This window comes from Orbicella franksi, chromosome 5 (assembly GCF_964199315.1).
Source record: "Orbicella franksi chromosome 5, jaOrbFran1.1, whole genome shotgun sequence".
In the NCBI taxonomy this organism is placed as follows: Eukaryota; Metazoa; Cnidaria; class Anthozoa; order Scleractinia; family Merulinidae; genus Orbicella; species Orbicella franksi.
Window position 1 is genome coordinate 28533663 of NC_138149.1, and position 26455 is coordinate 28560117.

General features: G+C 40.7%; 2 protein-coding genes across 2 annotated transcripts; both read right to left on the reverse strand.

Annotated features, from left to right (window-relative positions):
• Positions 1–2800: 2800 nt before the first annotated feature.
• LOC145487918 (toll-like receptor 2) lies at positions 2801–4177 on the reverse strand. Its single transcript, XM_081466687.1, has 2 exons — positions 4063–4177; positions 2801–3279 (listed from the first exon to the last, which is right to left on the reverse strand). The coding sequence occupies exons 1-2, from the start codon at positions 4175–4177 to the stop codon at positions 2801–2803; spliced, it is 594 nt and encodes a 197-aa protein (XP_081322813.1).
• Positions 4178–6897: 2720 nt separating this feature from the next.
• LOC145487919 (uncharacterized) lies at positions 6898–10140 on the reverse strand. Its single transcript, XM_081466689.1, has one exon. It carries the CDS (start codon positions 10138–10140, stop codon positions 6898–6900), a length of 3243 nt encoding a protein of 1080 aa, XP_081322815.1.
• Between the last annotated feature and the right edge of the window lie 16315 nt (positions 10141–26455).

Sequence of the window (26455 nt, forward strand, 5' to 3'; positions counted from 1 at the left end):
TGCATTTGGTTATAAGCTCTCCCCGGATATAAGTAAGCCCCACTCTAGCTTTCCTTGTTTTGAATTCGTTTTATTGTGATGGTTTGAAGCTTAATCCAGTAAATAAAAAACTAAATCTGAACGGTTTGATTACAAAGCCACTATGCCCCAATCAAATTCGGACGAATAAAAACATGCACGAGCACTTTTAAATTTAAAAGTCTTGGTCATCTGCACCAGCTTTTCTAAGTCTTGCTACTGGCCACCAGTTACAATCGCGCGCACACACAGGAGGAATCTTACATCGGAAATGCAAACCATCCTTATATCAAGAAATGCCTAACTACCCGCATCAACCTCCTGTCACCATGGTAACGTTAGATAAAATCCGATTGCGACGAAAAAGGACCAGAATGAGAGCGAAGTAAACAGAACAGACTGAAACGGACCGGATATAATGTTCAGAATACCAAGTTGTAGGTCATTCCACTCATATTCTAGGTTTTTATTTATTTATTTATTTATTTATTTATTACAATACACTACTTTCTTTGCTTACAATAGGATACAATACTTTACATACAGTAAGGTACAATATTTACTCTACTTACAATGCAGCACGATTTTTATTCTACTAATAAGATACAATATTAACTCCATTTTTTACGAAACAAGACTCACTCTACTTAAATTTCGTTACATTACGCTACAAAGAAAAGCACCAAATTGTATTACATGACATGTATTGTATTGTACTGTGACGTAAAGTCATTTCTAGTTTATTTCGGTCCAAAGGTAGAACTTTATTTTAACACGGCTGTCCCGTCAATTATACAATAAGAAATTCTAAAACTGTCTAAAATGAATTAATAGTCTATATGACATATATATGTTACTAATTTCTAGTGCTAACTCTAAGACACTAATTACTTAAACTAATTTCTTCTGCTAACCCAGTTAATGCATTAAAAAGTGTGTGTATCATTAAATTCTATCTTAAAAACGTTAAGGGTTGCTGAGTTGCAAAGGGCCGCAGGAAGCGAATTCCAGAGTTTTGCTCCACTATAGCAAAAACCTTTCTCTAGATATTCAGTTTTGGTTTGCGGTAACTCTAGCGAAGTGAAGGAACCGCTGAGGTTATAATGCAAAGTTATATTTTTCTTACTGATAGAGACACGATCTGCTCGGCAACTAGAAGCTTAACCTTTGATAACTTATATATTTGATTTTCCTTAAACTTAGCCCGTTGAGTTTCTAGGGTTTCCCAGCAGTATCGTTGCTGAAATCCACTACTTGTCGAGCAGATCTATTCTGGAGTTTCTGGAGTCTATTTGGGAACGTCTCAATAGAGTGGTGGCTTTTACGGCAAACGGTTAATAAATTTTCCTTGTGGTTCACAGAAATCTTAGAGATTAACTACCATTGTTTTAAAAGGTTAAAAATTCAATTTCATTGTTTAAAAAAGTTAAAAATTTATTTTGATTGCTGCAAAACATATTCGAGGTCTTAATACCATTCCAGGATGGAAAAAGGTATTATAGTTAGGACATAGAAAACCCGCACCGTGTTTCTATCGAGTTTTAGTGTAAATTTACCAACGTTCACGAATGTCGTTGTCTGATTGGCTACGCTACTCACTATCTATTCTGTGATAGATGGTGAGTAGCGCAGCAGTTACCAAACGGCGGCCACTTTGCGTTTTCGAAGTGTCTGTGAAGAGGATTTAGATAGAGTTTTCAACGACTAGTAGATTAATGCTAAAACAATTAGATTATTTGCTCTCGATTTCTATGCGTGATAGAAATCTCGAACTCATAACTTAAATATTAAACAGAAACACGATTTTAAACCAATCATCGCTCGTATTTTCTTTGTGCTATTTTCTAGTACGAATTGGAGACTAACATAGTTTACTACCACAGCTTATTACTACATGTATAGCAACACAAACACAAAAAAAGACTTGATACGAGATAATGAGACTTTGACTTCCGTGGCTAAGATTTTTTTTACGGTTAAGATTTTCCAACTTTTACTTCTAACGGCTCAATTCTTAGTCCGTTTTGCGGGTAATAGTAAGCCCATTGAGAGCCTCATTTGAGTGTCCTTGACCAAGGGTATTCCACTCCTCGCTGCAGTAATAAACTGAGGCTAGATTAGAGCGTTGAAAAACAAAAACAAAAAACAAAAACAAAAAAACAAAAAAAAAAAACAGCGAAGGACTCTCATTGTCATTTGACACGGACTTTACAAGAGGGTACTTACAAACTTAAAAATATTAAAACCGGAGGGGAACTGGTCATTTTGGTTTGACAGCTACGCGGCCTACGCGCGGACAGCCCAATTCGTTCCGATGCAGCAAGGAATCTGGACGAATAGGTGCCCGGGGGGGGGGGGGGGCCCGGGGCGGGGGAAAGGCTCCTGTATAAAAAGGACGGGGGGTGTTAGTTGGAAATTTTAAAAAGAACCACTAACAGATACCAAGACCCTGTTTTGAGGGCGTGGCTAGGAATTTTTTTCACCCCTTAGAGGTACCCATTCTAAAACAACCCAGTAACTGTCAGTGACTTTTTTTAACTCGATAAAGGTACCCTTAAAGGTACCGCGAAAGCTCCTGCTGTGGGATCTTTTCAGGCTGCACACCGTAAGAGGCACCAAATTCTTTTAAGGCTGCACACCGTAAGAGGCACAAAATTCTTTTTTTCTAACCTCTAAAAGGTACGAGGAGCACGCTTGTCCTTTTTATCTGGGAGTCCACCCCACGAATAGGTGTTTAATTAAAATCTTCATATCATGTTTCGAGCAATGCACATAGCTCATTTCAAACAATAGTTGTCATCGACTTTTTCTTGTGGTTTGGCCCTTTCAAATGCTTGATGAGCCGTTTTTCCCATCCTTGCCTCTCCACGCTGTCAGAGTAATCGAGAAACGTTTTTGCTCGTAGCGGTTTGGGCAACTGTTTTCGGTCCGTTTTGTCAAGTGTGATAACGATTACTGAACAGTCACTGTTCTGAAAGCTGCGCTGTATAGCATAGTCAAGTTCTTGCTTACAGTATTTACTAGATGCGTAACTTCCGGACCACACCGCCAACACTTTGCGGCTTTGGTACACACTATCTGTTATGTTTTCCACGACCGCCTTCCCTAGCTCAAAGTGCTTGTGGTCAACGCAATATTTGACTTGGTTTTCACGCAGCAAACGCAGCAGTTCTCTGTCCACCCAGGGGAAATCTTTTCTACTATACGTGACAAAGACGTCATACTTGAAGTTATTTCCGTCCATATCCGGGGGAGGTCTCACTGAGAACGAAGAATCGATGTAAAATTAATGGATATTAACAGAATTCTAACAGTATACTAATCCAAATTCTGCGATCTAATTGTCTGAGTCATCGCAAACAATCAGTCATCAGTGCGCGGTGGTTCGATTTGATCGACAAAATGGCAACGTTGCCTCGTTTCTTCATGTTCTCCGAAGTTTTCTAAACGCGAATGGAAGATCAAATTCCTGGGAAGACCGCTAAAAGAAGAAGGCGTTCACGATTACTTGAACTTTAAAACTCAAATATGTTTAAAAAATTTAAGTGACGAGAAAAATTAAGTCAGTGTTATTTTGTGCGAAGTTTATTACTAATATGAGAAATTAATAATTTCCACCCGCTATCTGAAGAAATTTCAGTTAAAATTCTGCCAAAACAATTAGATTATCGACTCTCGATATCATCGAAATTAATAATCACTTGTTATATGATCAACCTGTTCATTTATGACTGAATTAGGACCACGTGGTCCATATAACGACAAAAAAGATCTAATCATAAGATATGCGATCTTTCATATATTCACTTGGGGGAAAAGATCAAGTTTATCTTGAGTATAATAGGCTATCGGCCAGTTACTATCTGCAAGGTTTCTGTAACATGTAGTGACTATGAGTGTTTCTACTCCCCCTGGGTTGCAGGGTTACCATCACGTTGAATTCGCTAGTCAAAGCCATAACCTATTTTACGCTGGGCGTTCCTAATTACGTTGTATGAGTCGTTCGGTACGAAATTGCGACAGGGTACGACTTTGTTGACTTACATGAAGCGGGAGGCTTATACCTTCGCCTATACCACAGCTTTATAAGAAGTGCCGTCGGTGTTATTCCAACCAGAAATCCTAGGGCAGTGAACAGTGTTGTTTTAAGCAGATCCATATCGATCACCGCGTTTGATGAAGGAGAAGGCTCCCTGCCGAATTGGGCCGTCTGTGATCTTGTTGGTGTGCTGTGAAAGGAAGCGAAAATATTCTTAATTGGTTTGTTTCGCCTCTCTTTTCCACCAGTTTTGAATAATTAATGAGGGCAAAGGGCCGGAATAAAAATATGGGCGAAGTTTTGAAGAAGTTAAGCATTGGAGGCTGTTAGAATTATTTCCTAACGCCTGGGCCCTAGTCTAGGGACCTGGGTCTTGCCAGATACCCATACTTCTTTGCGGGGTGGCCTAGCGGGAAACTGAACGGACATTTTGAGATTTGATGGATTGCAGTGGAGCGGAGCTGTATTGAGGTGGTTATAACATCGAGAAGATTGCGAAATAAGTATAAATCACCGAGGAGGATCCGCCAGATTTCCCTTTAGCGTTATATATATTAACTGTCCATGTTTAATTTGTATCGTAGCGAATCGCGTTGGAGCACGTGAGTTAAAGAGCGATCTCGACGAGTGGGTCCTTGTGAAATCAAATTTAAAGGAGCTGTGTCACGGTCGCGCATGCGCGTGCGGTCACGAAACAGTTTGAAAGTTTTAGCCTCAAACTTTCTAAATTGTCGGCGAGGACGTATTCGTAACTTTATCGGAAAATATCTTTGCCATCCTTGAGTGGTCTATTCTTTTGATAGCGGTTATAAGTCAATTGATTGTTGTAGAGTATTTACATGTAGATTTTGGTTCGTGTTCGATGTTTTGTGAGTGAATTTTCGTGGATGTTGTGATGTAGTGTGATGTCTTCTCACGGCGGTCAGCCATCTGCAAGTGGTCGAAAGAGGATTTACACTTCAGTTTCTGAGGGAGTAACGTTTTGGGAAAAAGGCCTTCGAAGGATTTTGCTAGACTGCCGCTTTTATTCTTCGTCAGTATCTGCGATGATTTATGGCAGTGATTCAGCCAGTGATTCAGATCGAAGTGATTCAGCGTTTGCCGGCCACCTTCTTTCCCTGGAACGACGAAGGCAAGTACCTTTCGTTTATTTTTCACGTGCAGTTTGCCACTTTGCTTGTACCGTTTATCTGGTCATTTTACATGTTTCCTATTATTTTGCCTCTCAAATAAAGGAAAGTAAGTCAGTAGAGGAAAATACGAGACGAGAGAAGATACGGAAAGATAGCCCTTCCCCAAAATGACGGCGCCTTGTCGAAGGTGAGCTGATATGTACAACTGTAAACAAGTTACCACTCGCAACTTTGACTTTTATTACAGGAGGAATGACTATGTGTAGTCGTTTCATTTAATTCATTTCGCCATTTTCTTCTTATATGTTTCCTTCGTAGTCAATACAACCTGTTTACCTATTTTAATGTAGTCTAACTGGGCATATGAACTAGATTTTCCTACAAGTGAAATTTCCCCTTTCAAAACAAATAGTTTACCACTTACATTTAGTATGCCTTGCTATCCTGTATGGTTTACAAGTGTGTTATTTAGTGGGTGGATGATCAGTCATGATCATAAAGGCCCAGTCAAGTAACTGATGTTTTTTCAGTCATCCTGCCCTCCACATGTTACATTTATTATCCAAATATACAAAATTCCCTTTGTGCTCTGCATCCTTGTCAGCAATGCTCAAAATTTTATTTGGCGTGACTTTGCATTTATTTTGATATTTTTTTTGTGTATATTTGTACTGTTTTGTTTGTTGCATTCAAACATTGATTAAAGGTGGCTGAGCCAATAAAGTATATGTATGCATGTATGGTTAGTGTGCTCGTCCCTGGAGCAAGCGGTCCAGGTTCGAACCCTGGCCAGGGACACGGTGTTGTGTTCTTGGGCAAGACACTTAACCCTCACAGTGCCTCTCTCATCCCAGGAGTATAAATGGGTACTGGCGAATTTTTGGGGAAACCTAACATATTGCGGGGGAGTGACCTGCGATGGACTAGCACCCCGTCCAGGGGAAGTGGAAATACTCCTAGCTGCTTCATGTTACAGAAACCGGGATAAGCTCCGGCAGTTATGAGCCATCAGCTCCATGGCTTCACTTATGCATATATGTACTGAATGTGCGATTAATATGTGTTGTGTTCAATGTCTTTGTTGCAGAGAGGATATTGATGTTACAGCAAGTTCTACCAATGTTGATATTACAGGCATATCAGCATCTTATTGAAATAATTAATAAGGAAGTCCTGTTTACAAGACATGGCCTCCTTTAGAGCATCTCCATGGGAACAGTTGTCTTGCAATACTGTCAAATAAATTATTTTTCTAATACAGTGTAGATGCTTCAAATCCAAATTGTCCTCAAACATACAAATTGTTTATTTTTTTACAATGTGTACCAATATTCTTTCATTTCAATGACATGATCAAGCTAATTTTTACTTCTCTCCCACACTAAAATAAATTGCATTTCCACTAAAGTACATGTATATAGTCAATAAAATTTATTGATTACCATTTGGTGACTGTGCTGACTGTTGCCGCTACTTCTTTAGTCCCCAATGAACTCGCATAACGACAACAAATTTGATTTTAACACTTTTTTAATAACCAAAGACACGTCCAAGTTTTACAAAATCAGTTCCACGTGAGTCCGTCCGGGTGGTTACAAAGTTTTGCAAGCTACTTCATGTCATTGACACGAAACGTCACGATCAAAATAAAACAAAAATAAAATACTGTTCTTCGGCGGTAACATCCTCCCCCCGTGTTCGCCCGATTTAGTTGGTCGAACACTCTTCAAGGACGGCAAGTTTTGTCACAGGGCGTCTCATTACTCCAAACTTCGTTTTCACGTCTGCTGATCTTACAATACTGTCAAGTCCAGGAAAGACTTTTACGATCCTGCCAAGGGGCCAGAAACCTCTTGAAACTGCCCGATCAACCACTAACACCAAATCTCCGACCTTGACATTTACAGTAGGTTGAGTCCATTTCTTTCGAGTAATCAAACCAGGTAGGTACTCTCTTAACCAACGACTCCAAATATGATTTGCCACCACTTGTGCTTGTCGCCAACGTTTGCGACTTGACAACTCCTTGTCGTCAACGATACCGGGCGGTAAGTTGAGAGATCCTCTTCCAATGAGGAAATGATTCGGTGTCAGAGCTTCAAGGTCATCCACATCCGAGCTGACTTCAGTAAGCGGACGACTGTTCACAACCCATTCCACTTCTGCAAAGGCGGTAAGCAACACCTCATCAGTAAGAACTTGTTTCTGTAGAACAACATTAAGGGCTTTCTTGCATGATCGTACGAGGCGCTCCCATACACCTCCCATATGAGGTGCGGCAGGCGGGTTAAATACCCACTGAATTCCCTCTTGGCTCAACTCACTGCCGATCTTATGCTGATTCCAGCCATCGATGCATTCACGTAACTCACGGTCTGCTCCTACAAAGTTTGTTCCATTGTCGGAGTAAATCACAGTTGGTTTACCTCTTCGAGCCATAAACCGCCTAAGGCACATGATGAAGGAATCGGTTGACAAGTCAAATGCAACCTCCAAATGAACTGCTCTAGTCACCAAGCAAGTAAAGAGACAACCATATCTCTTCTCCTCTTTTCTAAGATGCTTCACTTTAAGAGGACCAAAGAAATCCACGCCAACTTTCGAGAATGGTGGTGCAACACTTAAGCGATCATATGGTAGACTTGCCATCAAGGGTGCTTCTGGTTTCGCTTTTCGCCTTCTGCAGTAAGAACACTGATGAAGGATCTTTCGCACTGTAGCACGACAGCGTAAGATCCAATACTGTTGTCTCAACTCATTTCGTACTTGGTCCACTCCTTCATGTTTCAATTTCTCGTGACAGTTCATGATGATGAGACGGGTCAACTGATGATCTGGTGCTAGTACCACAGGGTGACGACTGTAAAATGGAATATCGGCTCTCTCAATTCGACCACCTGCACGAATGATTCCATGCCCATCAAGGAATGGTGAGAGAGATACCAATTTGCTCTTGCTTGAAACATGCTGTTTCGACTTGAGAACTGCAACTTCTTGAGGAAAGGATTCTGCTTGGGCAACGCAGATCCAAAACTTTCGAGCTTGCTCCATCTCTTCAACCAACAAAGAACCAATGTGACGTTCAGATTTGGGGTGCTTACAGTTATATATAAACCGTTTCAGGTAAGCAGTTACTCTGAGAAGCTTTGTTAGAGATGAGTATTTCGCTGGAGATAAGAAATCGTTCTTTGAACCTTTCACCACACCAGTCCAAGTAATGGCCATTTCTTGGGCTTGTGGGTCATCATCGGACGGCTTGGGAATTTCAAGCTTTGCATTTCCCTTTGGCCATCTCTCTTCAGGTAAGTGTAAGAAGGCAGGGCCATTTACCCAACGACTCCCAGAAGTAATAGAGCTCACTGGAAGTCCCCTGCTGCCATCATCTGCAGGATTTATCTGTCCAGGACAGTGGTTCCATTGGTTGGGTTCGGTGCTGTCCAGGATCTCTCCAATTCTATTAGCAATAAAGGCGGGGTGGCGTTTAGACACTCCATGAATCCACTGAAACACAGTACTGCTGTCTGTCCAATAATAGGTGGAATCAATGATGTAATCATGTTCCTTAATCACTACAGCAGCCAATCTTGCACCCAAAACAGCAGCCTGCAGTTCAAGCCTTGGGATGCTCAAGGGTTTCTTCGGGGCTACCCGAGTCTTCGCTGTAACAAATGCACATCGCACTGCTCCACTGACATAGCAGAATCTGAAATAAGCCACTGCGCAAAATGCTTGTTCACTGGCATCTCCAAAGACGTGAAGGTCAATAACAGACGGGTTGTCTGGTATGTGACGATAGAAACGGGGAATGTGAAACTGTGCAATTCCATCCAGCTCTTCCTGCCATTTGGACCACTCCTTTAGAAACTCTGGTGGCAGTGCATCATCCCATCCAATACCTAACTGCCACACATGCTGGAGGAAGATTTTTGCTCTGACCAGAAATGGAGTTAGAAATCCAATCGGATCAAAGAGGGATGCTATCAAGCTCAGAATCTTCCGACGCGTGTCCGCAATGTCTCTCTTCACCACTTCATAGACAAAACAATCTGAGCTGGTATCCCAAACGACACCAAGAGCACGTTCCATAGGCATTACGACGCTTTCCTCCACAACCTTGATAGAGGGCGCTCTTTCCGATTCTGGTATTCGCTCGATCACTTCTGTCTCATTAGAGATCCACTTGGTCAAGTGAAAAGCTGCTTTGTTTAGCATTTCAACAAGTTCTTGTTGCAGTTCCAGAGCTTGATCACTTGATTTAACAGACTTGAAAAGGTCATCCATGTAAAAGTTTCGCTTTACGGCAAAGGCAGCATTCGGAAACTGCTTCTCATTATCTTCTGCACTTCTCAACAGAGCATAGTTAGCACAGGTTGGCGCACATTTGGCTCCAAATATGTGACGCACATACTGGTAGACTTCTGTCAATGATTCAGGAGATTGACGCCACAGAAATCGAAGGGAAGCTTGATCTTCTTCTGGGACAGCAACTTGGTTAAACATCGCTTCAATGTCTCCTGAAAGCGCAACCTTTTCTTCTCGAAACCTCATGAAAATTCCAACAAGGTTGTTCAGCAAATCTGGGCCACTAAGAAGTTGGCTGTTTAATGATGAGCCTTGAAACTTTGCAGTGGCATCACATACTCGACGAACCTTCTCAGGTTTCTTGGGGTTCAGAACAGGGTGGTGAGGGAGGTACCATTTGCGCATGGCTGGTGCAGTTGCTTCCTCCTTAGTAAGCTTTTTGATGTATCCCTTTTCCATATCCATGTCAATAGTTTTCCTGTATCTTTCTCCCAACTCGGGATTACGATTAAGCTTCTTCTCCAGAAAATTCAGACGTTGAGCAGCTGCAGCAAAATTGTCAGGAAGTTCGACTTTGTCATCACGCCAAATCAAAGGAACCTCATAACGACCATCCACCTTACGTGTACTTTCATTCAAGAATTTCATGACTCTTTCATCTTCAACTGAGCGCTGGGTGTCATTGTCATAACGACAACCAAAGTTCTCTGTTCGCACCAAGTTTTTACGGTGTCACTGAGTTCCTCATCCGGAGTCGCCACATGAACTTTACAAACAGATTCACATTCTTGAATATGGCCAGGTAAGCGACCAGTAACAGTCCATCCAATCCTAGTGCGAACACCAACAGGGGAACCCTTTGGACCATGTCGAGTTTCCAGGGGAACAATAAGTTCCGGGACATCACTACCAAGGAACAAAGTGACTTGAGTCCCAGCGACTTCAGTCAGCTCCAAGTCTGATAGGTGTGGCCATCTTTCTTGTAGCTCATCAAGTTTCACTTTCTTCTCTGGCACATTCAGGTGATCAACTACAAGAACTCCATTCACATCAAATTGGGTACCAAAGTCATTCAATCGGCTGACTTGTACATTAACACGCTTTGTCATAAGCTCAGATGTTTTCTGAATTCCATTTAAGACCACACTTTCCAAAGGACCATCCAAACCAAGTCTTCCAGCAACATCTACTAACAGCAAGCTGCAAGTGCTTCCTGTGTCCAGCATAGCATATGTGTTGAAATATCCCTTTGGACCATAGAGGGTTACTGGTACTACTTGTAACAGAACAGAGGTGTGACTGCTTCTGTGAGATGTGTTAGAATGTTCAGTAGACGAACCAACTTCGGCTTGTGCTACTGGGTTAATAGCAGACACTGCATCACTGCTTTCCACCGAAACATTTCTCAAGTTGTGCAACAGAGCATTGTGTGATCGCGTACACCCATTTACACCACACTGTTTTTGATTTGAACAATTGCTAAGCCAATGTCGAGGACTGAGGCAACAAAAGCACAACTTATGTTTCTGTACTTCATTTAGGCGTTCTTCCACACTTAGAGCCTTAAACTTGGGACAAGAAGATAACTTGTGTTCCTGCCCATCACCCATAATGCAAGAGGACTTTGTTGGCCTGGGGCGAGGTGAAATGTTACTTGAGAAAGTGTTCTGTTTTTCAGTCATTCCATTTGATCCACCAGACCGAGGTTTCTTATGAGGTTGGAATGGAAACTTACTTGACATTTTTGGGTAACAACAATCATCATAAATATCTGCCTGACCTTTTAACCACACACTGAAGTCATCAAGACTAGGTCGTTCCAGTTTGGTAGCTTTGGTGTTGTCCTTCCATTTGATTTTGAGCTCCTGGGACAGTTTGTCAACGGCAAGGGAAACATTAGCTTCTGCTTTCAGATCACTTTCATATCCAAACTTCTTAAATGTCCACACAGTAGTTGACACAACATCTGACAGATTTCTCACTTCTTGAGGTTTGTCATTTTGTAATCGAGCTGTTTTTTTCAGTTTGTCAAGTGTGACTTTCACAACAAGGGAAGGTTTGCCAAATCTGGATTCCAGTTCTTTCAGTGCCTCATAGTAGGAATCTCCACTGTATCCATATCCTTCAATTGCAGACTTAGCTTTACCAATAACAGAGTTCTGAAGATGTTGCATTTTACCATTAAGGGACAGATTAGCATCATGAACAATTGATTTAAACATTGAGGACCAATCAGACCAGTGTAAAGGGTCACCATCAAACTTACTTAGGCGTAACTTTGGAAGAGAGTCACGAGTAGAATGACCACAAATGGTTGTTTTTCGGTTGTCCGTACTAGTTAAAGCTGGATGCTGTACTCCACTTTGTAAATCTCCAATCCACGAGTGATACAAAGGCAATGTTTCATTAGGTTTTTTCGTGCCCTGAGGTGCAATAAATGAAACAGCTGACTTTGGCTGTTGTAACAAAGGTGAAGGTGTAACAACTTTTGTAGGGTTGTCAGGTGGCAATGCAGTTCCATGATTTGCTCCAGTTCCTTGCAACAAACCAGGGAGTAGTGGAGGAATTATTGTTAACGGTTCATCAAGATTAGATGATGGAACAAATTTCAATGAATCATCCTCAAAATCAAGCAATCGATTAGACAAAGCTTCCGGATCATTAACTTCATTTTGTACCTTTTGTAACACTGCTGCTTCTGCTGCGAGGCGTGCAGCCTCGTCCTTGGCTTCCTGAGTCTTTCTTCTTTCTTCAGCCATGAATTTTAGCCTTTGAGCTTCATCTTGGACAAGTTCAAGTTTCCTTTTAACCTCCAGTTGTTTTTCGAACTCCTCTCTTCTTCGCTGTTCCTCCAAGGCAAGTTGTTTTGCTTTAATTTCTGCTGAAGTAATTTTGGCGCGAATTTCGGCCGCTTGGGAGACATTTCTTGTCGAAGAAGTTTTCCATGATTTCACCGAGCTTAATCCGCTAGAACTTTCCTCTGCCCGCTCGTCAAGATGTGCGTTGGCCTGAAGTTTAGCGTCTTCGACTCTATCGAGTTGTTCTTCACACCAATCTATTGCGGCTTCGTGCTCGTTCTCTGGGATCACTGAGACGAGTTCATCATTGAGGCCTTTCGCTTCGTTAAGATATTCCTGCAAGTTGTTGACATATCCACGTATAATCGCTTTTCGACCATACTGTTCGATGGTGGACTCTAATTTCTTCAACGTGTTCGTGATCCTTCTTTTGACGGCTGCCCGTTTGTTTTTTAAAGTAACAACGTTAGTACTCACAGTACGAGCTGAATCCAAATGGCCAAGATGGCGACCGCCATCAGTCGCTTCGGTCGATTCCATACCAAATTCCAAAATCTTCGCCACACCAAATTCCAAATTCTTCGATTCGCTCGTTCTAATCCGATAACAAATTTGATTTTAACACTTTTTTAATAACCAAAGACACGTCCAAGTTTTACAAAATCAGTTCCACGTGAGTCCGTCCGGGTGGTTACAAAGTTTTGCAAGCTACTTCATGTCATTGACACGAAACGTCACGATCAAAATAAAACAAAAATAAAATACTGTTCTTCGGCGGTAACACTGACCATGACTAGTTATTGAATACAGTATGTCCCAGGGTGTTTGATGAAAGCAAAGTCTTTTGGAACTACTGGATATTATGAGACATTGCCAGCAAAAATGGAAAAATTGTATAGGTCAGGTACCAAAACCAGAAACAAAATAACCAACCAGGGCTGCAAATAATATTCTTCTCTGTAAAGGACATATGTCCTACTAAAACACCATCTTGGTCAGACAAAACAAATTGTGGTCGGGCATCACCAAAAAAGGAAGATTTACTCACAGTAGATCTTTTTTCACCCTTACCACAAAGTAATTTACGATAAAAAATTGTCTAGACATCATGTCCACCCACAGTTGGGATTTCATTGGACATGAGCAAATTTTGGTAGGCCAATGACCGATGACCGACTGTCATTTGCAGCCCTGCAAACAAAATGAAACAACAAGATAGCACTCGGGTTAGCCCTATAAAACTCTGGTTAGCCTGAATAACACTCGGGTTACAGTTGGCTGTTGACAGTTGTGAGGAGTTTCATTTCAGTGGTTTCGTTTTTGGTTTTGGCACTGCCATCAGTTGCAGGGAAATATTGTAAGTTAAAATTGCACAAGCCTGCCTAGAGATGTAGCTTGAAAATCTGGTTCATTAAAAATCCCGGTGTGCTCTTCTAGTCTATACCTTGTTTTTATTGATTGTTTTCCTGTCTATATCTTGAACTTATTGATCTTTTTTCTGTATTGTTTTTTTTTCCAGTAATAAACATTGGCCTTGTTATAAAAGTAACAAATTCATGAACTAGCTGTTGGTGAATTTTCAACTCAGAAACATGTATTGAGAATGAATTTTATTTCGGAATAATGAACCAACACCCATCCTGAATGTGCAATGATGAAGATGAAAACCAGGTGTGGAGGTGATTTAAATTAACAAAACACATGCCTCTTCCACTATTACTATAAATGCTTTCTTTGTGGGCTTTTCTTCAGGGGAAAAGAACTTGTTACTTTCATTTGTTTTGGTTTAATCAGCCTGAATCCAATATAAACTCTAGTGTGAGGGATATTGCCAATGGATAACTGTTACTACACAGGAAGGGCACACCTGATTTCCTTTCCCCAGATAACCGTATCTATGGAGAACATTTTGCCAACAGGCTGCCTTCGTGAAGACATGCGTGCTATTGTCATCGCAGTATATTTCTTGTGGCATAATTTGGTACATGCCACACTTGCACCATGGTATTGCCGAGTTGCTAGAAGGAGGTGCAGGGTTAGGCATTCCATCCACACTTGTCATCTGTCCCTCTGTGGATGTGCCAGTGGTAGGTTGAGAAATGTCGCTTTCACCGATGGTCTCATCTAAATTGTCAATTCTTCTAGGCAGGCTTCTGGCACACAGCTTGCACACATTGCTTCATCAAGCATTTGAATGAATTCCTAAAAGAACATTATAGAGGGAATCACCAATAAAGTACAGTACTGTAAAGTATTTTGTGCTCGCCTGACAAAATCAAGTGTTGTAATTGATTTATTTTAGGTAGAGCCAACAACTGTGTCAAAGATTCCAGTTTGACAGTTTGCTAGCAAACACAGAGTTTTTGCCAAGTGGGCCTAGAAATGTGAAAAATCAAGTGTGGGAACAAAACAAATCTTGCCTTGCTAAACTTTATGCGTTTGAATTGGTATTCAAGCTTTGATTTTTGTGGTCTTTTAGGCATAGTTTTGTTCTTGGAATAACAACAAAAAAATAAATAAAAATATATTTCTATACAAGCAGACCCTCACATCTCTATTTTATTTTATCCTCTCCTGCTCTTCACCTTGCCTGCTGTCACTCTGGTATGGCTGTGTTCTTCAGCCACAAATGAAGTTGTCCTTGCACCAGCCTTGATAAGGAAAAAAGAGTCATGTCAAAGCTGTTGTACTTTGTATATGAAAAATCAAATCTCCTAGAAACCTTCTCAGCTCAAGGGAAAGACAATTCAAACTGCAAAAACTCGAAACCGCTCTATGCTTGGTGAAATGTTTGGCCTAAATGAAAAAGACCTGCTGTACACATGACTATATGTATGTACATATGAAGTCTTGAACACAAACAGAACCAAAAATAGCCAGAAACCTAGTTGATCCATTCACGTGCAGCTTTCAATACCTACTTACAAACAATGTTACATCAAAGCTAAGTGCATAAACAAGGAATCTCACCGTGTTTTCGACACGGATTTGCTGTCGAACACACGTGCACTCACTTCCACATCTTGCAAGGGCAGCGACGATTTGCATTTGTTTTCTGTTTCGTGGAACAAGCGCTTTCGCACGGACAGCAGATGCGATTTTCCTAACAGGATAAGAACAGAAGAAAGAGAAAATGAACGTTGCGTTGGAGCATATTCCCAGAAACTACGAAACAGTTCACACATTCAAATCTGTCACGTAATGGTGTCGAAGGAAACTCACCACCGTAGCCTTTCTTGCCTCTTCTGCGTCCATAATTTTGCCTCTGCGATAAAATAAGTAGCTCGACGAGAAGAAATCCACACACACGACAAAAAGACGTAACAATTTTAACCAAGCACGGCTAAATTCGCGCAAAATTTACCAATTCCGATAAATTAAAGATGGCGGATGCATTTGAATCTCAATGAGAACGGAGCCAAATTTCGCATATGCGCGGGTCGTGACGTAGCTCCTTTAATAAACATTCTGTTAAACCTCTGCAATTGTGTCAAGTTATGTCAGAGAATTTGAGCGAAGACGACAACAGAGGCCATCCACCAGAAACCTCTCCCCCCTTCTACCTCTTTTAACGATCTAATTAAGCACTTAGTCTATTGTACCTCTGAAAAAAGAACAATATCTATCTATTTACAGTCAAACCACTTTTAAACCGTCAACCCTCTGGGAAATGGGAGGTGGCCGCAGGGGTTGGCCGCTTAATAGGGGTTTGTTTAGCTTGAATATTTTCACCATCGGGTTGATTTCTTAGTGAACATGGGGTCACTTAGAGACACTCATGATAAACGTGTGTTTGTATGTTTTGATCACTCGTCACCTTCTATTTCGGACTCTTATCTGTCATCGCCTTTTTTAAAACAAAGTTAATTTACGTGTACATGTATTAAATTTTTGGTGGCCATTTAATGGGGTAAAGACAATAGAAACTCCTCATCTGAACGACCAAAAGGTGGCCGCGGCCGCTAAATAGAGGTGGTCGGTTAATAGGGTTTTCATTTACAGTATTTCACTGACAATAATTTCGAGACTTTGATAACTGGCCGCTTAATAAGGGGTGGGCGCTTAATAGAGGCTCGGCTGTATATAGTCCGGCGTTATATCTGAAAGCCAGGCCAACCCTTCATTTTTAACGATGAGCAGAAAGTAATATAAACCCGAACAACTGTAAAGAAAATGAATGAAAGTTCTAAAGGACCATTCTTAGAATTTTGTAATGTAGGTTGCTTAGATGAACCGCCAGGTAGAAGCAGACAAGTATTGAGTTGATGTGAATTGTTCTCAGCCCGGCCATTTCACTAGTCATCGATGCAGGATTACAGAAACAGCAAATCGTACAATTTTATCAGTGGTAAGTTTATTTCTTATCATTTACGCCTGCACTTAGCTGGACCCAACGGAATTTACTTTCGGACTCTTTCACTTGTACTGAGTTTTCTGAACAGGCACCATTGACTTAACCTCGGGGCTGAACAATCCAGTGAAACTTCAGCTTGTCATACAACTGAAAATATTTAGGCAATATAAGTGAGGTGCCACATACTGGACATACTGGCTATTTAATTTAAAAGTCGGATGCACTTGCCTAGTCTGCAGGTGAGAACTTGTTGCACCAGTTGTGGACTTGTTCACTAACTTGTTGCCTGCAATTACAAAACAATGTTTATTGAATATGTTTATTCAGCGCCTATGCGTAGATTTTTAGATACCGAAATTAAGCAGCACACTCTCCAAATCTCAGACCCAAAAAACCTTAGGGAAAAAAGTCCCCCCAGCTTTACCTTGACCAACATAAGCCCAGGGTTAATATTTAGGTTTGCCTTCCAAAGAACGACATAATTTCTCCTGATTATAAGCGATCCTCACTGGAGACCACGATTTCATTGAAGGCTTACGGTGTCGTTGCGTTTAGATGATTTCACCAATCGCTATCGTTAGACGCATCCAGATGTAAGAATTTACTCCCGCTTACAGTGTTATGTGCAGAAGCGACATCTTTCGTCCGTCTTTCCACATGCCATCTTTCGACATGCTATGTAAATGGATGAAAGACCCTTTAACGGTGAAACTAGCAATTTTCCCGGTTATTAGAGGAAGAAATGAGAAATAAATTGTAATTGCTGGCCTCAAATAGATGAAGAAGATTGTGGACTTTGCATGTTTGCCGATTTATGTGATAAATCAAACGATTTGAGTGTAGTCGATCGGCCCCCAATAGTGACTTCCGGTAGAATTAGGCTGCTACCGCTTCAAAAGATGTGAAAATTCAAAACAGTCAATTTATCTCTCACAGAAAGACTTCTGAACACTGCTAGCCTTATTCTGATGTCAAACAAATCCAACTTTCATTATTAAAAGTCGAGTTCGACCCTAAAGAAGTCCATTGTGCTTACATTTTCGACGTGGGCCAGGTTACTTAGCATGTCGAGAGGTGGCATGCCGAAAGATGTCGCCTATGCACGCAACACTGAAAGCGGGTGTAATTGACATCCCAAAAATGAATTTATCGAGCCTCCAAGCGAAACTAAAATTGTTTCAAGCAATCGGGAGTTAGCGATATCGGGATAAAATTACAGTGAAATAGAGTCGAAAAATCGAGGGCTCAAGAGATGGAAATTCCACTGGGTAAATAAAGTAAATGACGTGACTTACCATTTGCATCAGGAACGACACGAACGCTGAAATTTTTTAGTCTCAAGCCATGTGAAGTGTTAAGAACGCAAGAATATTGGCCACTGTCATTCAATCCAGCATTATATATAGTTAAATTGATCTTTTTCCTATTAATAGTTCTTTCACTGCGACCAAGCCACTCATCCTTAACTTCATACTTGCTGTTGGTTTGTTTTCGACTTCCATTAAAAAGCCAAAATATGTCGACGTACGATGCTTCGGGGTAAACTGCATTACAAGTTATCGTCTCGTTTTTCCCATTTGTAATTTGGACGGTCGAGTCAGATTGCTTCAGTTTTGGACCAAGCACGTCATGTACGCTTACTGATATGTTCTGTGCACTTTGAATGGTAGTGAAATTAGCGCCACAGGTGTATGTTCCACTTTGGGCGAGTCTTGCATGCTTCAGTTCCCATGACATGATATATTCCTTGACTGCGTTGCTCAAGGTTTTGTTACCACGTGCTTTTTGTAAGGGCACAGTTTTCATAAGCCGTCCGTTAAAAAGCCAAAATGTCCATATGTCTTCAGCTTCCGTAAATTTTACTTTACACCTAAGAGTTCTTGTGCGTCCTTCATCTAAAGTGATGTTTTGTTGTGTGGTCGTAACGTTCAGCACTAGCAGAAGAAAAAGGAAAATAAATCATACACGACATCGGTCCCAGCAAGTTTTGGGCGAAAAGAGAGGGCTGTTTTGGTAGGCTAGGATGGGTCATTAATTCGAATCTAAATACAGCAGTTATGTAACGAATATTTTTAGCTATAAACAAAGGTTATTTTTCGCTGTCTTTTAAGTTCAGAAAAAGAAAAAGAAATAATAAAAACTAAAAAGACAGGATTTTTAACCCAGTGCTATTTGGGGAGCTGTTCTTTCAAATTTGTTGAGTAGATTAGTAAAGGCAGCGAAAGGGTTGACTGTGGAATTTTCCGCAACGTCCGACTTACCAACACGAGTGAGACAAAGGAACCCGCACAATAAAAGCAAGCATATTGGTTCTAGATTAGAGCAGAATTGCAGAACTGGGGCATTATCGAGGCTGCTGAAAGAGTTTACTTACCGCTCTCATATAACTTTAAGTTAATGAAATCTTCCAGGGTGCGGTTTAAACCCTTGGAATGTCCAGTGCATATGTATTTACCAACATCTTTTTTTGAAACATTTGCAATGTGTAGCGAAAAAGTTCTTTCTCCTGTCGGGTGAACCTTGTCCATGTATTTTTTGTTTGTAGAATTTCGTGGAATGATATGGTGGAGGTACACAAAGCTCCATAGCACTTTCTCTGGGTGTTGGTACCCCTTATCAGAACGACATGTCAAGGTGACATTGGAGCCTTTTCTTACTACTACATTGTCGTATACTGCTTTAAACGTCTCTGTAGGAAGAAAAATTAAACGAAATAAACTAACTAGTTATTGGAAATTCACTGAGTCAGCAAGAGGATTGAAATTTGATACTAAATGATTATATACGTCCACCAGTTTCAATATACAAAGAAATTTTAAAGTTTATATGACAGATAATTTTTTCGTTTGCCCTATGGAATCTGCAAGAAATCGTTATATGGAAATTGAAATAAAAATAGATATCGTTTTTTCACCACGTTTGAGCTATCTGAAAACTTCCGGTTGGGTCAGAAACCGCGGCGGGTTAGGACCTGGGACTAGTCAGGCTGTGACGTCAAAGCAAGAACGTTAGCCCTACGTATTTTGCGAACCAAACAAATACAAACGATAGGCATTAGGGAAATACAGTCGAACTCCTATTTAAAGCTTAATAGGGGTTCGTCAGGAATTAGCCCAAAACTTTGTTCAAACGTCGATTTTTTTCAACTACAATTATTTTTGCAGGCTTGTGACTAGTTGTACATGATAAGGACTACGCACTACTGTTTTCTTGATTATTATACATTGAACTCACTTATCTCTTTACTGATTGGCCGAAAGCCTACAGTGAATTTACGAAATCAGGCTCAGTGACGTCGTCTAGCTGCACATAATACAATAATCATGTAAAGGACACTCAAGGTCACGGGTAATCATGTCATGTATGACCGCGGTACTTGATTTCTAAGGGTAATCATGTCAAGTTCGCGCGCTTTGTGTTCCTTACCGTCAGTGAAGAAGCAAAAACATGACTTCCATTTTTTTTCGTTCAATGAATAATAACAGTTGTCAGATTCGGTTTTTGTAATATCCAGAACAATCAAGGTCTTGGTAAGCCTCATCCAATAATAGTTTATTATAAAATCAATTGAAAGGCTGACCGGACGGCTAAAAAGAGTAGATTTAATGCCCAATATTTCGGTTAGACAGGACTAACCTTCTTCAGGGACTACACTGACGCTAAGTAGATATGGATAAAACGGTTACAAAATTACACAATTGTTTATTTACTTGTCAAGACAATATTTGACCACAATTGCTACTAATCTCGCAATCTGATTGGCTAATTTGCCGTTGTCGATAAGAGTCCAGACAACGCTGCCCGCGTCAATGTGTCACGCAATGCCTTTTTTTAGCTCGCGCTCTGAAAAAAATCATTTTCTTTGACGTTGATACTGTGGTAAAAAGCAAATCGAAATGTGGTTTAGCGTGGCCTGTACTCTTATCGACAACGATACGCGTCATCACAGTGGTCAAACTTTGCTGTGGACTCACGAGGCGCAGCCGAGTGAGTCCTCAACATTTTGACCACTGTGATGACGCGTATCGTTCTAGTTTTGGCGGCGCAGCCTAACAAGTCCCCGGTCATAACCGGAAAAGAAATTTCACGTTTTTAGATGGCTAAAACGCAGTGAAGAAAAAACGATTTCCATATTATGATCTAATGTGGATTCCATCGAGCAAATAACAAAAAATAAGTGTCATTTACACTTTAGCTGAATGAGCGAATTGGATTCCGTTTGCTGCACCTTTCACTTCCTATTATTATGGCTCCCTTCTTTTTGCGCTAATTCAAAAAGAGCAGCGTTATGAAAATCTCCCTGCATGTTTCTCCAGATTTTTTCAACCTCTAAAATCCCACTGCCTGCTTTCTACTCCTCTCCCGCATCCCGTAAAATATGCGGAAGATTTTCTTGTCAATCCTTTCCTATCAGACTTGCATCTTTCTCCTTTTTCTTTTCGCTAAAGCGCAGAGGTGTAATCGACTTGTCGGTTTGTGATCCTGGGTGCTTGTTTTTGTAGGACATCCGATTGAGAGACCTCGTTATTTAGGACGCCGTGGTTTCTATGGTAAAAGAAAACACTCTTCTATCGATCTCTTGATAAAAAAAAAAATCCTTTTTCGAGGTACCAAAAACTAAAATACTTAAATAAACAAATTTCACGAACATCGAAGTTTCTCTCAAAGAGCATTGCTACCACTGCTTGCAGTATACAGTGAAACCGCCATTAAAGACGGTGCTGACTTTTGTTGGTGCGCAGACGTTCTGCACATCACGCAAGGCATAGTTTAAGCGGCCACGCGCGCGCTGGGGTTGACAAGTACACGACTGAAATGGAAGCATTTTTTTTCCTATTGTGACCAAATCAAGTTTAATGAACCTGTACTTAAACCAGGAACACCAGAATAACAGCATAACGCTAAGCACTAACTGTTAACGTCGTCCAGTTGAAAAACTAGCTCTTATCTGTCGAAAATTATACTGAAATCCAACTGTAACCACGTACCTGCAGATGGCGTAGTGCGCGCGCAAAACAAGTGTTTTACTTACTGGGGAGGTGACGGGAAAAAATATGACGGACACCGTGAAAGTTTTCAAAAAGAAAAATTTACTGAAGACCATAAAACCCAGTGGGACCCAACACACCCTCCAGTCAATCCTAAGCTGTTTTCTTCTCTGCCAAAACAAATCTGTGCCGCGTTAACACCAGCTAGCTAAGAACCCTGGATCTTGGGTATCCAGCTAACACAGGTTTCTGTGTATGTAATGAATGTTTTCTCCACTCATCTACATTTCTAATCTCATTCAATATGTTATAATTTAATTCATGTCGTATGGTTTCGCTTTCTCTTATTTACTGAGTACAATGTAGTCCTAAGTAGACTAGCGCGATTGAAAGGGATACGTTCATTCGACGGGACCTCCATCTCACTGACAGTCGTTTCGTTTCGAAGCGCCTTATATGACTGTTGTTATATGTTTAGTCTTGTTGGTCACATATTAAGAGCTTTGAGCATCACGAAATGGCAAAGCTTAGCTGAAACATTTTCTAAAAATCGTAGCGAGGACCTGACTTGAAAATCTGCGCTGTTTACAATTTCTCCTGCTAACCTCTCTATCAGTTTAGAACACCGAGTCACTGAGCATCAAAATTGCTTCAAACAATGTCTCGTGTCTTTTAAGTGAAGAACAGTAGTAGCCTATTGTACCCTGACGCACAGAAAGAGAAAAAAAGGAATTTTGGTTCTATTCTTTACTTGAATTTGACTACCACCAACAACTTGGATAAAACATACATTAAAGGGACTTCAAGAATTTCAATTAAAGACAAGAGAATCACAGAAATCTCCCCATAGAGGTTTAAGGTTCGACAACACATACTTTTCCTCGCATAACGGTTGTGAGGACGTCCACAACAAAAGCATAAGCACCGTGAACACAAGCAGAGCAAAAGTTTTTGTTTTTCTTGTGCTTGTGCTCTATGTCAAGTGAGAACGCGCTGCTGTAAGTATAAACATAACCATAACCATAAACGTCGTCCACCATTTTGCTTTACTGAAACGAGGAAGTTTCGAACCGAAACTAATGCAATTGTCCATTCTGTGCATACTTACGTTATGCTTGCGTTATTACTGCCGTTAAGCCCTGGCAAAACGGAATCGCAGGTAGTCGCAAGTAGCCCCAAGTTGAACTTGCGTAGAGACTTTGTGTTGGGTGGCCAAACGGACTCGCAAGTTTCCTCGCAAGTACCCGCAAGTCGCTAAAAATAAACCCATTTCAAAGTTACGGGCTTAGTCCCGCGCAGCCAAAATGTAACCATCAGGCAAACAAAATTCTGTATTTCATTGGCTAATAGGTTGCTAGAACAACGAACGGACGTCACGCAACTTGGGTTGACTTGATTTGGGTAGCCAAACGATGAAAAACGTGTCGATTTGCGAGCAAATTTTATCTGGACCAAAGTGAACGCAAGTCATCATGCAAATGGAAAATCTCATAAGCTGGACTATTATCGCGAAAAATCAGCAAAAAATGAAGCCGTTTCTCGTGAATCGAAGTCCAAAAGGTGAGCTCCGAGGAAACGCTTGTTTTTTTGTTGCCGCAATAGCTGGTTTTCACATGACGTCACTGAAATTCGAACTACAAAACTAGTGATCTTCCTGAGATTTTACTTAAATGATGTATAAGAGCAGCTGAAAACGAATATTCATACAAATTTTCGCTCCGAATGGGTTCTTGATTTTGTGATAAACTACGCTTGAATTTCTAAGTTTTTGCGTGACGCGGCATTTATATGACGACCTAGAGAGCTGTCATGATGGTTAAAAGAGTGACTTATTTCGGGGAACTTGGCTATCTGAACAGTTTATGTCTTAGAAAAAGTATTATTTTAATGTTTTAGAGTTCCTCGAGGGATAAATTCACGCTTTTGTAGCAAAACTCAGTGACAGATGTTTCTGTTTGGTTTCTTTCGTACATTCTCACAATTTTGAGCCACTCCTGGAGCCATACGAGAGTATTTAGGAGTCCTAGTATATTTCACTTACCAAGTTTTCGTTTCTATTCGTTTTGTTCGAAAAATATGTCTTGTTCTGACGTCACGGCCTGACTATCCCCAGGTCTAGATTGATTGATTGATTGCAACTGTTGCACTTACTGAACACAGCATGGTTGGCGAAGACATTGATAATGTTTAGTGTGTTACATTACTTTGCAACTAATATATGATCCAAGTGTGAATCAAGTAGGATAGAATTACCTTTCTTCATCTTGCAGCATCTGTATCTGCTAGGAGACCGGTAGCTGGTCATGTAATAACCTGCTGGGCATCTTCCATTGTAACAGTGTTCATAAGTATTGGGATGATGCTGGGGACTGCAGCATAGCCCCTTGGGTTGCAATTGGGGCGTAGACCAGGATGGACGACGATACAAGTCATTCAAGTAATAACCAGTAGGGCATTTGACCCAGTCATCCGTGCTAAAAAAGAAACCCTCAAATCAGTCTGCGAGAAGTGCAAACGTGCGTGACTTTGTTTAAAAAACCGTCACAAGAATACAATAGAACACCAAACTGCAAGACAATAGAGCTCCTCTTTGTATATTTGGCTTCGAATGCTTTTTATAGTACATTTTTAAAATTGTCAGACATTTTGACTTGAAAGTGGAGGATTTCACTGTCTCAGCGAACAATGTGCGCTGACAGCCAAGATGACGTAATCTCGTTCCCAGGTTTTTTATTTTAGCTAGTTAGGAAACATCGTCAAAACATCCGATAGGCCCAATTTTACCAGTGTAAATTAGTTGTCTGTACTTCCGTATGTCTGAAGGCAATTTTATGTTCAGCAAGGGGAGTGAAATGGCATAGCCCTTCTAAACAATGGGCTTATTTCAAAAACAGAAGCTCCTGTTAAAAAAAAACAAAAAACATTGATTGCTTTTTACACCTGCTCATTTCAACATTTCGAGTTTCCTAAATGCCACATTTATCTTATTATGTCTTTCCTGTTCTCAGTTGTTCTGATTTCTTACCCAGCAATTATCCATCTTTTGAAACATTTTACAGGCTGATTGGCGTATCTAGGATCATCCGCTTTACAGCATCTTGCTTTCGTCAATTGTACAATCCCATAACGGCTATGATATAAATGATCAGTCCGGACGTTTCTAAGATACGCATTACTTCGGGGGCACGCTATGCGGCCATCCCACCCGTCTACATTATCACAGGTCTGGCTCGTGGCAGGCTTTAACATCAGCAGTGTGATGATAACGTGAATGGTGAACACTAACCGCATCCTGTAGCCACTTTATACGTACTTTACTGAGTTTTCTCCGCACACAGAAAGCTGGCAGCTTACCTTAAAAGAGAGACATAAAGTGAGACAAATAAGACAGACTCTGTCAGTCCTTCAGGGTCTTATTACAGGCTTTAAGATCCGCGTTTTCCGCGGGACACGAACCGCTAGGGGTCACCTGACCAGAGCCAGAAGTCATGTTTGAGGTTTTCGACTCGCGTTTTGAACGTCAAGAAGTAGAGGGTCGTTAGTCGTAAAATACGTTAACAGTAAGGAAAGTGAAAGTGTCAAGATCTCATGTCAGGACTTTTCTGTGTCTTGTCTTGTGGCTTGTATGCTAAATTAGTCTGCAGTTCTTATAATTATATTGTATGTTAAAGATGCCATTATTTATTATCACGTTTCACAGTAATCAAAATAAATTTTAATTTTTTTAAACAATGAGAGTTAATTTTTAACTTTTTTTAAAAAATAAAGTTGAACCCTGCTATTTCGAATCCTCAAGGGAAACGAAAAACAGTTCGAAATAACGGGAGTTCGAGATAACCAGACCAGCGTCAAATGTGATAAAAAAAATTAATTAGTTGTTGATGATTAATACATTACAAGAAGGAATGTCTTACGCTTCAAATTCAGCCTTTAGTTGACAACATAACGTATTTTCACCGAGATTTATTCAACATTAACAATTGTACTATGTACTACTGTACTACAGTACTACAGTACTACAGCGTTTATTTGTTTGAGCAACTAAGGCTGGGTTAAACCGTCACGCTTCAAATAGATGATGTAGTGCGCTTTCATTTGTCAAACACAAATAAATTAACCAAGGGGAGGAAGCGAACATCGATGTAAGTGTAAATTTGAAGTGTTCCAGTGATATTTTGACATGTCTTGACACTAACACTTAATGACTGGTCCCTTGGGGAACAGTGAATTTTGTCTCCCTCGAATCTCAATGTTTCCCTCGACTTCGTTTCGGGAAACATTGAGATTCGAGGGAACAAAATTCACTGTTCCCCAAGGGACCAGTCATTAAGTGATTTGTTATATAGCAAAGCAAATGGGTCAAACCGGTGGAAAACAAATAATCACTTTCTTGACAAATGACGTGCAACAGCGGTCAACATTTCACGGGTAACAGTGAACTGTTCCCAGTCTGACGTCACAGTTTTCGCAATGTTGCCCGCTCATGCCATTTGGCGGGAAACAGTTCTATTGTTAGATGTCATGTGACCACGAACTAGCCAATGAATGGGCGCGCTATAGCGGGAAAGCGCCAGCTATATAACAATGTCTTATGTTCTCTTTCAAGTCAAACAATGGAGATCGAAATAGCGGGGGAGTTTGAAATAACCTAGTTCGAAATAGCCAATAGTAAATGACTTACAAAAAACAAGGGCAAATCCAAGAGAAATAGGTTTCAGTTGGAAATAACGGGGGATTCGAAACAGCAGAGTCCAAATTAGTGGGGTCCAACTGTCAGCCATTAGGAAAATATACTAACGTGCCGTTACGCGTAGAAAAGCCTA